Here is a 13,150-nt window from a genome sequence, read left to right as displayed (position 1 = left end):
AGAGGAACCGATGACGGAATATATGAAAGATGTTTTAAGGAGGGAGGCATTTAATAAGGTATTACTTTATACTGTAGATTCGTCATCTCGAGGTAGTAGCTGGATACATATATAAGCCCAAGATATTTGGTTGTTAACAAGTCAGTGCAGTGTGAGATACCAATCGTTGATCATCTCTTGATTTTTTACCATTACCTTTAAAATGTACAAGTTGGTAAGTTTTAAAATACGATAATATTTAAAAAATTTTAAAATTATTAATTTTAGGTTTTGTTTTTTAAAAAGTACATTTATTTTTATCTAAATTAATGTTTAATTTTATTTTTTAGGCCGTAATTTTGGGATTGGTGTCTGTAGTACTTGCGGCACCAGTTGATCAACAAAATACATCTGAGATACCAATTGTTAGAGAATCACACGATGGACCCAACCCCGACGGTTCTTATTCATGGAGCTACGAAGCAGGAAACGGAATTCAAGCCCAAGAGGAAGGTTCATTGAGTGCGTCTGAAAACAACAAAGACGGAGCTCTGGTTGTCCGAGGGTCTTACAGCTACACTGGTGAAGATGGTGTTCAATACCAAGTGGTTTACGTCGCCGATGAAAACGGTTTCCAACCCCAAGGTGCTCATTTACCGACACCCCATCCAATCCCAGAAGAAATTTTAAAATCACTTGAATACAATGCCGCTCATCCAGAAGAAAACAATGTCAACGAACCCAAACAATAATTTTTTTATCTGTCTATGATTTTTTAATAAAACTTTATTCTATTCAATTTATTTACTTTTTTTTTATTTCACTTAAATATCCTAGAAATAGTTATTTAATAATAAGGTAATTTATTTTTAACGATATATGCGCTCATGTTAATCTTTTAAAAACTTAGTTAATAAAGTCGTTATTAAAAATTAATTTACTCAGTAAAATTATAATTTTATCCTCAGTTGAATCAGCAGATATCTTTTAATAAAATATGCAAAAAATTAATAATCCAACAATCGATAAAAACTTTACATCAATTTAATATTTAAATATATATACTCAATGTGCATTTTTAAAATACCTTAAATAAAATTAGTTTTTTTAATACTGAAATTTCAATTTTCATTGACATTTAAAATTAATAAAAAAAAATACAAATTTACTAAAATTAAATGTTGGATACTAATTAGAAGCTTATGTAAGCTGTACTTTAATAAAAATATTTTTTCTAATGAATTTAAAATAATATGACAGGTTAGTATCATATTTATAGATTTCATTTAAAAAAAAAAAAGTAACTTGTGTATTACAGCATGTTTTATTATTATAATTATTATATTTCTCACTGGTAATGATACCTGATAATATAATTAACAAATGAAAAAATCATAGAGGCTATTAATTATTATTAAAAAAAAAAAAAAAAAAAAAAAATGGTTTAGAAATATTTCTATATATATTTAACTTAATGTTACTTTAAGTATATGAATTACGATCATTTTCTGTTAAACATTTAATAATACTATTACTTAATGTGTTTGTTTATTTTTCTCAGCTCGTTAAATAAATTTATAATTTATTTATGTTAAAAAATATGGTAATTAGTATAAGTGTAAATTTATAAATAAAATAAATTTAAGAAGATGCTTGTTATAAACATTATAGGCCGAGTTTAAGTTTTCGAATGTCTTGATACGACTTTATCTGAGTCTACAGTGAAAGTGAGCGTCTATAATGTTAATAAAATATATATATATATATATATATATATAGCCATGAAGCAAAAGAGGATTAAAAATAAATATAAACCTTAAGATTATTTAGTCTAGTAATCAATAAATAAATAAAATGATAAGAAAACGTAATTAATAAAATATATATTTTATTGTAAACAATGTTTGAACTTTAACATAATACTAATTGAGTAATGATACATAAATAAAACATTAACGCAATCGGATTAATTACGTCTAAATTGATTTCGAAATTTTGGATCTTTAACTATTTTTTTTTCGGCCTCCAGAGGCCTCGACTCTTTAGCAGGTGGTTGTGTACTGCTAGAGTCGTCGTCGTCATAATTTTCCTCGGTGGTAGAAGGCTGCTTTGCGAGCCAATCGAGTGCCCTTTGAATTTCTGGTGGAATTGGTGGCGGTGTCGGGATATGCGTCCCGTGTATCTGGGTTCCAAATTCGTCAGCAGACCAACTGAATGAAACCGGTGTTCCATCGGGCGCATTGTATTGCACAGATCCCTGAATCAATTGTGCTTCATCAGCGGTTCCTGCGTACTTACGTGATCCAACTTCTTTTTGCAAAATTCCACCGTCTGTTTGATATGCCACTGAATACTGTCCAAGTTTGTCTCCTACCTGTCGCGAGTCGCTTATTATTTTTTCAGGCTCCCGAAAATATTCTTGACCACTTGTTACACTTAGGAATGTTGCTGCAACCAACTATAAATATAAAAAATAGTAATCTATATTAAATCAGTTAATTTATAAATAAAAATGATTACTTACAATGAGCTGCATGTTTTAAATAATATTTTTTGGTTTTAAATAAAATATTTATTTCTAGATGACGATTATAGCTACAGCGTACAAAATCCTTCGAGAAAGTACCGCAGCCGTAGCAATAGTGAATGTGACGACAAATCGGTAATAAGAAAAAGCCAACGTCCCATATAAAGATCACACTGCTAGATGATGGTTGCTGTTGTGAAGTTCGCGAGCAACTCTTGGGCAGCTGGGGGCACAGCCGACCTTTATACCGTCCGTCTACACCAACGTCTGGGCTTTACATAACCCAGGAAAGTGGTTAATTCGGCGTAATATTCCCCCTAAATTTTTATTGTTTAAATAATATTATTTATTTAGTTCCTCATATTGCCCTCAGATATCATCGAAATATTTATTTTTATTTTTAGTTTTAGTTTTATTTAAAGCCCGCAAAATTTGAAATTTTACAAGAAATTCTTTTGTTAAAATCATGTAAGGATCGTGGGAAACTCTTATCTGTAAATCCGCACACAAGTCCTTGGCCTCATGATCCTGCCTGCCTGTCTCTGTCAGCATTTAAAAACGCCCTGATGCAGTAAGTGTTATCGTTAATCTAATAGTTGTGATTTTAAATGTGTAACGATAAAATATAATGTATAGAACCAACTGAGGATTTAATATCAAGTGAAAGGTGCTTTATTTACATGTCCATGCTTTATTAATATTTTATTGTCTATAAATTCATATTCAATTTTATTTATAAATAATAAATATTTTATTTATTTACACGTCTGTCAATAATAAAACAAAACAAAACAAAAAAAAAAAAAAAAAAAAAAAAATTCATAAGAACTTGGAATTTCCAAAGTCCTTGGAGTTATTTAAATTTATTAAAATATCAATCAAATGATGACGAAAGTTTAAAAATCAAATTATATGCTATAATTTATTTATGTTTATACACGTTTCCGAAAATATTCCATATATTTATAAATTTAAATATGTATATTTCAAGGTGTTGATTAATAACTTGTGAAATATATAGGCGATAAATTAAAAAATTTATAATTAAATATTTAAGCCATCTACTGGTAAAATAATAAAAGTTAAAGACAGCTCGATAAAACAGTTGGTTGATCATCGATTTGATCCAACCGTACCAGAAAATCATCAGCCTCTCACTTTGTGCTATAAAAAAAAATATATATATATGTGTGTATACAAATATAACTATACATATATGTGTTTACAAGTTCCCAAGTGTTACAATGAGTAGAGATTCGCATTGCGCGGTTATCGCGCTTTCGGTCCGGTTCGGGAGTCTAACTTGTGCTCGGTCTACCTCGGTTCGATTATCACGGGCGCGACCGCGAGATCCATAGCAGGTTGTCCGGTTTAGTAACGTCGCCGCGTGGCAAACACGCTTGGTGAGAGGTAAAATTAAACTCAACTACAAACTACTCCATTTTATTCATTTATTTATTTATTTATTAACATCATCATAATAATTACTATCAATATCATTATTATTATTATTATTATTATTATTATTATTATTATTATTATTAATTATTAATACAAATATAATAATATGTATAAATATTGTAACATATCCAGACTTCATACCGCATTACGATCTCAGCATTGACGGATCCATCGTCAGTCTGCATCCGGCTGCGCACTCGATCATTTCAGAGTTTAGCTGATCGCGCCGGCGCATGTTAGTAATCGAGAGCAATCGAGAGCCAGAGGAACTCGGAGGAACTCGGAGGAACTCTTCAACGAGCATCAACACGCATCAACACTTGGATCAACAAAGTCGGTGGTTTTATCGTCAACAAAAGCAGATAAACATAAATAGCACCAGTAATCGAGGAGGACTCAATACTAAAAACTACCGCCACGTGTGTAACACTTGTGCTATCACTTAATAATTATCACTTAAAATATATATTATTTTATTTATCATAAAAATTTATACTTGTATGTGCAGGTGATATTTAAGATGACGAGGGTATTTAAAGAGATCGACGTGTCTTGTGGATATCACTCCTATCAAGATACTGTGACTCGTGATTAAGTGTTTTATAATATAATAAATAAATATCTCTTTTATTTTTTATTTCTCTTAAATTATAAAGCAAAATGTCGGTTGTAATTATTTATTTAAGTAACAATAAGTCTAAGTGTATAAACTAAAAAAATTAAATTAATTGACCTAAATAGACCCTGGGTCACGTTTTCTGTTAATAAAACCATCAACGGAAGACAAGTCAAGAGAGATTAAGTGATACATTAAATACAAGCACAACCACAAGTACACATTAATATTATTATTATTATATTCATATAGATAATTATAAATGATGGATTTGTCGACAACTGAGGCGAGTAAATTGGCCCTGCTAAAAGCACAAACGATACCGCACAACAACTCTCGGGTCGGTGGTATTATAACAAAGCCAGTTAACATACGGAAAATGAGCACGATGGAGGAGGAGAGCTCAGAGGATTTAGATACCAGTAGTCATCAGATTGCGGTAATGAATCTTGGCCAGCAGAATAATCACAGTAACAATTACAACTACAATGACGATTCTGATAAAAGTGATCACGAGCATGAGCGAGGACGTTTACTGTCCTCTGGTAGCCGTAGGATCGTTATTGTACCAGCAATCACGGGTAGTCATATGGCTCATACCACCACCATCACCACCACCACCAACGGCAACAGCAACAGCAACACCAACACCAACACCACCGGAAGCGGGAACGGGAACGGGAATTTAATAAGCAAAAAATCAAGTTGCAGTCGTAATAGCAGCGCCGAGAGCTTTCAAGATACTAAATCGCGAAGAAGGGACGAGGAATTAACAATGAGAACTAATCGGGAGAATGGTCATCATCATCATCATCATCATCACCACCACCAGCATCACCATCGGGAGCAGAACGGTTTGCATCGCGAGCAAAACGGTTTGCATCGTGAAAATTCAGTACACGGAAGATCTAATCGTGGTATTGAATTATACGGAGGAAGACATCGGTATCCAAGTATGCGGTCTCTCAAGTCAAATAATACTGATGATCACCATCAACAACCGACAACCAGTTGGGCATCAATAACATTCTCCGATGCAACACCAAGTCAATCTCCAGCACGTGGTGCACCTTTTCATGAATCTGTGTCAATACGTTCGCTTGCTTCCATCGGTCTGGGATCATCCGATGGACGAAAATTAACCATAAGACGAATTCCAACTTCACCGTCTGAATTAATAAATATGGTTCAACCTCCAACGTAAGTATTTTAACATGATTATATCAATATCGTAAAAGATCACTATTGCAAAATTATTATTATTATTATTTTTTTTTTATTTATTTTTAAGCTTTAACTAACTCATTATCACTAGACATCATGAAATTGTCAAGTGTAAAGATTAAAACTCATGATATGTATTTACTTTACTCGATATATATTTACTCGGAGATCATAATCATGTTTGAGATAACAATAAATATCATTACGGTTTTTGTTTTATTATTTAATGAAAAATGTTTTTTTTAGCCCATTGGATGACGATATGTCGACGTCAGATACTGACGATTACGGAATACTTGATGACTCGAGTGATTACCACCAACCAAAAAGACCTCACTGGGAAAATAAAGTGCAATTTGTATTAGCTTGTGTGGGATATTCCGTTGGACTTGGCAATGTATGGAGATTTCCATACTTGTGTTACAGCAGCGGTGGTGGTAAGCACTTACGATATCCGTTGATAATTAAATACGATATTCTTAAGCAGCGGTAGTATGAGAACCAGGAAATCCGTATCTTTTGAATTGTCAAAAACGTCCGGCTTTACAGTATTAGTATTAATATTAGTATTAGTATTAGTCTACAGTCTATATATTTGTACATCTATATATTTTATAGATGTAGATATGAAATTATTAAACCTATTGTCCTGCTGCAATCCAAGGTCAGTGGATATGCTGATTTATGATGCCTTGATGGTATTAAACGATCTCATATCGTTCTCACCGAGCGGACGTTTTTGTCGAGTGGCTATTAGAATTGGACAGGTGATATGATTTAAAATAGTAAAGTGACTGCTTGAGTAATTGTCATTTTAATTTAACATAACATTTCTCTAGGATCATTATTAGTATTATTATTATTATTATTATTATTATTAATATCAGTGGAGATGAAAGATGGGATTAAGTATCCAAGGTCATGTATCAAGTTCCCGACAGGGATTGCGCCACGTCCGTTTCCTCTGGTGTTAACATACGTCGAGCGGGTTTTAACGTTTTTAAATTACGCGTAATTCAACACCTACTTTTGTCGCGTGCGTTAACATGCCCTTGTAACCAATAATTTATAGTCTCACGCGTAGGTGTCATAGAACAAGAAGAAGAGCAAGATCATTGCGTGTTAATATATATATTTATGTTCTTGTAAATTATATCAAGTTGATAGTTTGCCAACTTATTGTCTTAATCATCATCATCATCATTTTCTTCTTCTTGATCCTTTTCTGCTTCTCGGTTAAGAAATGCTGAGCTATGATTCATCCAGAGACATAATTGAAATTTATCCTTATCAAAGTATTTTGTTGTTGTTATTGTTGTTGTTGTTGTATTATGCAACGATTGAAACAAATAAAGTTTTGCGTACTTTTGTACCTCGTACCACGTGTAATAATAGCTTTAATATTTAATTGCCATTATGTGGATGGTAACAAGTAATAAGTAATGGGTAATCTAATGAGTAATGACTAATGACCACCGAGTAATTAAATTCTTATAAGTAGAGGCACATATAATCACGCGCATTGATAATATAATATAATGCAATGTATGAATGAATAAATTCTTTATAAATTTTTTTCATTTTTATTTCTAAACGCAAACTCGTCATTAGCACGAACAAAATTATCGTGACACTAAGATTTATTCTGAGCGTGTGATGCAATTCGACAAGGTTCTACCTTCCACGTGAATGTAAATAGATCTTTTATCGGTCATTTCGCGATTCAGTTTAAGTGTATTATGTTGTGTTGCCACTATTCCATAACTTTACTGTTTTGTTTTATTTAATAGTTGTTGTTATTCATAAATTAAATTATTATTCATAGACTCTTTATTTCAGAAAAACAATAATAAAATAATATGAATATGAATATGAATAATAAATAAATAATTATTTTTCATGTCAAACCGAACGCAGTTGCGTGTTATGAAGCGGAAGTTTCCCTTGTACTAATGCTAGCCTCTGCTGGTGTATGAGTAACGTTTGCTCAGCAAACTTACCAGTAACTTGTTGATGAATTACAAACTCTATTTTATGTCTAGGTCTTTATATTTCTAGTCAATATAAATTATAATAGACGGTTTACATAACTTTAAAAGTAAATTTTAAGTTCCAGCCGACGAGTTATTGAAAATTTTTTTTTTTTCATATATATTGCAGGAGTTTTCTTGATTCCGTACTTTATAATACTGATTGTTTGTGGAGTTCCGTTGCTATATATGGAACTTGCGGTTGGACAATTTACCAGACGAGGTCCGATTGGTGCTTTGGGCCAAATTTGCCCTTTATTTAAAGGTAATTTATTTTATTAATCGCTTATTAAAAATGGCAGCAAAAAACTTATAAATTTGTTCTGAATAAATTATAAAAAAGCTAGACTATTTGGGAGCGCGTCTGACTATTTTTGCAGATTTAAAATTTTTGTAACTTAAAAAAAACAAAAAAAAAATTTGCTCGGCTTGTAAAAATATCTTGTACGTAATCACTTTTGTTTATAAAATAAAAAAATAAAATATTTATATTAATTATAAAAATAGAGATGTTATTTTTTAAAGACGGTGTATAAATATTATTATTATATAAATAAATCAAGTATCCCTGACATATTTTGATGAGGTGAAAAGTAAATTTTAATCGATACTGATAATCTTAAGAATTTTTCTGAAAAATTAAAAATATTATCGATTACTCACGTTCACGAGATAAAACATTAAACTTGATAATTAAAAATTAAATATTGTTTTTTTATAAAATCAGGTGCCGGTTTGTCATCAGTAGTGATATCATTCCTAATGTCAACATATCACAATGTAATAATAGCCTACGCGATTTATTACTTCTTCACTGCGTTCAAGCACGAGCATCCCTGGGCAAACTGCAATCACTCGTGGAATACTCCAGCCTGCTGGCATCCGGAAGCTCACGGTAACCGCAGTAAGCCCAACACTTCCCGGACACCGTCGGAAGAATTTTTCGAGTAACTGGAATTTCGTTAGTTCTTCAAATAAAATGATAAATAATGAGCTTGCGTTAATTATTTATAATTAATATTTAAAGTAATAAAATCGGTGTTAGGCAAACAAATGATATTAAATAATGATTAGTAAAAGACGGTTATCTTCTGTAAACTTTAGCAAAAAAGTACTCCAGATAAGTGCTGGTATCGAGGAGCCAGGGATCCTCAGATGGGAAATTGTCGCGTGCTTGCTCACCGCCTGGATAATTGTATACTTTTCAATTTGGAAGTCAATAAAATCATCAGCCCAAGTCCGTTATCTCACAGCGACACTTCCATTCCTTTTGATATTTGGGTTTCTGCTCCGATCACTGACACTTCCTGGTGCCGACAAAGGTTTACAATTTTTCTTTCGTCCACGATGGGAATTACTAGGTAATGCCAAGGTAAAAAATACTTGATAATTATTAATATTGTTGATATTATTGACCTTGTTTGATATTTTATTGCCAATAGTGGTGATTTAAATTTTTCCATTGTCCGATTATTTTCAGGTCTGGGTCAACGCAGCAGCACAAATATTCAATTCTTACGGCATAGCATTTGGTTCGATGATATCCTTCGCAAGCTACAATAAGTTTCACAATAATATTTTCATCGATACTTTAGCAGTGTCGCTGATAAACGGATTGAGTAGTTTGCTCGTTGGTATATTTGCTTTTGCTGTAATCGGCAATATTGCCGTTGAACATAATACTACCGTTAATGCGGTACTTACTGATGGTATGTATATATATATATATATATATATATATTTATTTATGTGTATTTGTATGAATTGCTAATGTTAGCACGAGCATTAAAAGTTTCTATTTGCAAACCCAATACCGTTTGGTATTTAACATTTTATTTATATTCAAGGACCTGGTCTGGTGTTCGTCGTGTATCCTCAGGCCTTGGCGAAGATGCCCGCGTCCCAATTGTGGGCCGTTTTATTTTTCTTTATGCTCGTATGTCTTTCATTGAATAGTCAAGTATGTATAATCAGTTTATTATTTATCATATTTATTTATTAGCTTCTATAAATGGATATTTTTTTCGCTATCTAGTTCCGCGGATACTTTAAGCAGTCGCATAAAAGTTATTTAATTTTCTTTTTGTTACATTTCATGTACTTGCATAAAAAATAAATTTAATGAAGCAACGGAAGTTCATAATTAAATTTTTTTTTTTTTTTTAGTTTGCTGTAGTTGAAGTCGTAGTGACGTCAATACAAGATGGATTTCCAAACTGGGTAAAAAAAAATTTACTCTGTCATGAAATGCTAGTTCTTATTATTTGCGCTGTTTCTTTTGTTTGCGGGTTACCTAATGTCTCACAGGTCAGTATAAAAAATAAAATTAAACTGGTCCAGTGATTTATCAAAAATATTATTGTTATTGTTGATGTATTTAGGGTGGAATATATTTCTTTCAACTTATTGATCATTATGCAGCGTCGATTTCCATCATGTTCTTGGCATTTTTTGAAGTTATCGCAATATCGTGGTTTTACGGAGTACGAAGACTGTGTAACAATGTCTCGGAAATGACTGGGAGAGTACCATCAATGTATATTCAATTTTGTTGGCTCATAGCTGCACCTTTACTGATAATGGTAAACGTATTTTAATATTTTTATTTTTATTATCATCACACAGAACAGAAAAAAGCAGAACAGAATATTCATTCATTTACATTCTGGTCAAATGCCTTCAGGCCATGAAAAAAAAAAAAAAAAAATACAAAAAAAAAAATATAAATTTATCAAATGCATTGCTAAAACGATATGAAATCCATCAAATTCTTTTGCCCGCGGCTGTTTGAATAGATCCAATGAAAAAATTCTGTAGTTCGTTTTAATTTATTCAAAAAAATAATATTAATGGCAATAATAATAATAATAATTATAATAATAATAGTAATATTTTATTGTTTATTTAGTCTGTATGGGTATTTAGTTTGATTGATTATCAAAGTCCGACGTACGGCAATGGAGCTTATCAATATCCATGGTGGGCAGAAGCTGTTGGTTGGGGAATAGCGTCCTTGTCACTGATCTGCATTCCAGCAGTTGCCGTCTACGTATTAATTAGAGCCGAGGGCGTTACTTTCACTGAGGTATTTTTATTTAGCAATACAAACGTAACTTCAACCTTCAATAATATTTTTACTGATTATTAATAATTAACAAATATATATATATATCGTATAAATATATATACTTTTAAATTATCTAAGTCTTCAACGGATTGCTAAATTTCGATTTATTATTTAATGAAATTGAACCCAAATGTACAAAAGTCGTTAATGTCTACATCAATTAATTTGTGTCCGGTAGTACAGCAGGTGATAAAATTAAAATATTATTTTGAGGTAGATATAAAGGGTTAAATTTATTACCTTTGACCTTTTTGATGAATTAATGATCCAGTTTGTGCGAAGAATTTCATTAGTTATGGACGTTACATATATATTATAGATAAATATATATTTTAGTATATTATAGGATATATATTTACAAATAAAAAACTCTGAGGTCATGCATTAATGAATTGTATTTTTATAAAAAGTAGTAAAAATAAAATAAAATTGAATGTTTTTATTTTTCTATAAAGTTTATTTATGAGTATTGAGTAAAATAAAAATATTTTATATATTTTTCAGAAACTACGCAATTCAATTAGATCACATTTTGAGGCGTGCAAAGTATGTCGCCAGGAGTACTGTGCAAATCCATTGCATAATTTATCGGATACCGATAAGGAGCAAATTAAACAACCACTTCAAGAAATGAACAGTCTGATAAACAAAGTCCCCATAACAATAATACCCACAAAGTCACAAACATAATAATTAAATAAAAATACAGTAGTTTAATTTATTATTTAAATTTATTTATCTAACAAATTAGTCAAACAATAGATCCGGCTGACCAAAGAGTGGCCATTTATCACAAAACCCTGTAAGCCGATTAGTCAACAAAATAATTACAATCTTTTTAAATCACGCATGCATGCTAAGACTGCGATATAATTACAACGATAACTAGATAATTATAATAATAATAATTATTATTATTATTATTGTCTTTATTAAATAATTTTAGAAAACTGTTTTGATGATATTTATAGAGAATTTAGTTTACTGAGCAATATATACATATATATATCAAGTCTTCCATATACATACTCTCGGTTGTCGATATTTATCAAGTATACCGTATAGTAGTTTTAAGAGCTTTTTTGTTCTATTATAAACTAATAAACTCAATTAAAGGAGCCGTAAATTGTGAAAAAATAAATTTCAAAATAATTTAATCGTTAAATAATTTTAAAAATTAATAGTTTACGAAAAAAAAATTAAAAACTTTAAAAATCTTTGAATAAGCTCATTTTTTTAAAATTGTAATATGATGACTATTTTTTTGTTAAATTATTAGCAAATATTTAAAATACAATATGTATATGTATGTATGAATGGATGAATGTATGAGTGTATGGATGTATGTAAGGGATGAAAACGATATATAAATTCGTTAACATAGTAGTTTTCCAGATGACAGAGCATCATGTACACGGGACAGAGAAGAGAAGTGAAGTGTAATATAATATAAGTGAAGTGATGAGTAGGGTGGGGACAATGGGGTTGCGCGGTACCTAGAAAGCTCTTCTCTACTCTTCTCTACTCTTCTCTACTCTCCCTTGGTTCATGTCCATACATACATCCTAGTTCCTAGTGTACACCAGGCTACTGTATTGCTCTCACTGCGAGAGGGCTAACACTCTCAGTAAGCGATCGTGCGTACTCTCAGGCTCTTTATTGTTAAAATAAACTCTAATCAATCCGTCTACCGAAATCATATCACTGCTAAATTAGTTAAATACTTAAAAAATTATTATTCAAAGTAAAAGAAAAGTAAAAAAAAAAAATAAATAAATAAATTAATAAAACATTTGTCACTAAATGTAAATCTCGTGGTCTCCAAAGTCTGTGTAAGAAACGTTATTATATTTTATTATTTATTTAAACAGCTTAAATTTAACGATTTTAAACTGTGTGATGGATCGCTTTGACAACTTGTTGCTCGCAGTAGGGTTCACGTGTTTGTTACGCGATCGAAAAATAAACATATGTATAATTTATTATTATATTTTAAGTTAATTACACATCAGTAGATTTATCACTAGGTGAATTAGTTTAAATAAATAACAAATTTAAATTTTAAATATACCGAAAATAAAAAGAAAAAATACATAAATAAAAAGTGACGATAAATTAAATGTCAATCATTATATTTTTATTATTCTCAAGCATTTAATAAGAAATCTTATCCATATAAAATAATG

At 30.9% G+C, this 13,150-nt stretch overlaps 3 protein-coding genes across 3 annotated transcripts; 2 read left to right on the top strand and 1 right to left on the bottom strand.

The window, feature by feature from the left end:
- The first annotated feature begins 119 nt into the window (after nucleotides 1-119).
- Nucleotides 120-782, top strand: LOC103574797 (endocuticle structural glycoprotein ABD-4). The gene is made up of 2 exons (XM_008554320.1): nucleotides 120-214; nucleotides 330-782. Exons 1-2 carry the CDS (start codon nucleotides 203-205, stop codon nucleotides 729-731), a joined length of 414 nt encoding a protein of 137 aa, XP_008552542.1. The 5' UTR covers nucleotides 120-202; the 3' UTR covers nucleotides 732-782.
- Nucleotides 783-1,847: 1,065 nt separating this feature from the next.
- LOC103574796 (endocuticle structural glycoprotein SgAbd-4) lies at nucleotides 1,848-2,748 on the bottom strand. Its single transcript, XM_053742798.1, has 2 exons — nucleotides 2,504-2,748; nucleotides 1,848-2,437 (listed from the first exon to the last, which is right to left on the bottom strand). Exons 1-2 carry the CDS (start codon nucleotides 2,513-2,515, stop codon nucleotides 1,946-1,948), a joined length of 504 nt encoding a protein of 167 aa, XP_053598773.1. The 5' UTR covers nucleotides 2,516-2,748; the 3' UTR covers nucleotides 1,848-1,945.
- Nucleotides 2,749-3,768: 1,020 nt separating this feature from the next.
- Nucleotides 3,769-13,084, top strand: LOC103574794 (sodium- and chloride-dependent GABA transporter ine). Its single transcript, XM_008554317.3, has 13 exons — nucleotides 3,769-3,916; nucleotides 4,100-4,386; nucleotides 4,476-5,783; nucleotides 6,054-6,244; nucleotides 7,968-8,102; nucleotides 8,565-8,784; nucleotides 8,942-9,209; nucleotides 9,318-9,546; nucleotides 9,685-9,797; nucleotides 10,004-10,144; nucleotides 10,219-10,419; nucleotides 10,746-10,922; nucleotides 11,469-13,084. Exons 3-13 carry the CDS (start codon nucleotides 4,846-4,848, stop codon nucleotides 11,652-11,654), a joined length of 2,799 nt encoding a protein of 932 aa, XP_008552539.1. The 5' UTR covers nucleotides 3,769-3,916; nucleotides 4,100-4,386; nucleotides 4,476-4,845; the 3' UTR covers nucleotides 11,655-13,084.
- The last annotated feature ends 66 nt before the right edge of the window (nucleotides 13,085-13,150 follow it).

Source organism: Microplitis demolitor, chromosome 2, assembly GCF_026212275.2.
Source record: "Microplitis demolitor isolate Queensland-Clemson2020A chromosome 2, iyMicDemo2.1a, whole genome shotgun sequence".
NCBI classification, from domain to species: Eukaryota; Metazoa; Arthropoda; class Insecta; order Hymenoptera; family Braconidae; genus Microplitis; species Microplitis demolitor.
The sequence above is the reverse complement of the archived record's forward strand: the minus strand, read 5'-3'. Positions and strand labels throughout refer to the sequence as shown.

Coding starts and splice junctions, on each gene's coding strand:
- LOC103574794 (XM_008554317.3), top strand. CDS start 4,846: ATGATGGATTTGTCGACAACTGAGGCGAGTAAATTGGCCCTGCTAAAA. Junction 8,103..8,564: donor AATTTGCCCTTTATTTAAAG/GTAATTTATTTT, acceptor TTATAAAATCAG/GTGCCGGTTTGTCATCAGTA. Junction 10,420..10,745: donor CTGCACCTTTACTGATAATG/GTAAACGTATTT, acceptor TTGTTTATTTAG/TCTGTATGGGTATTTAGTTT.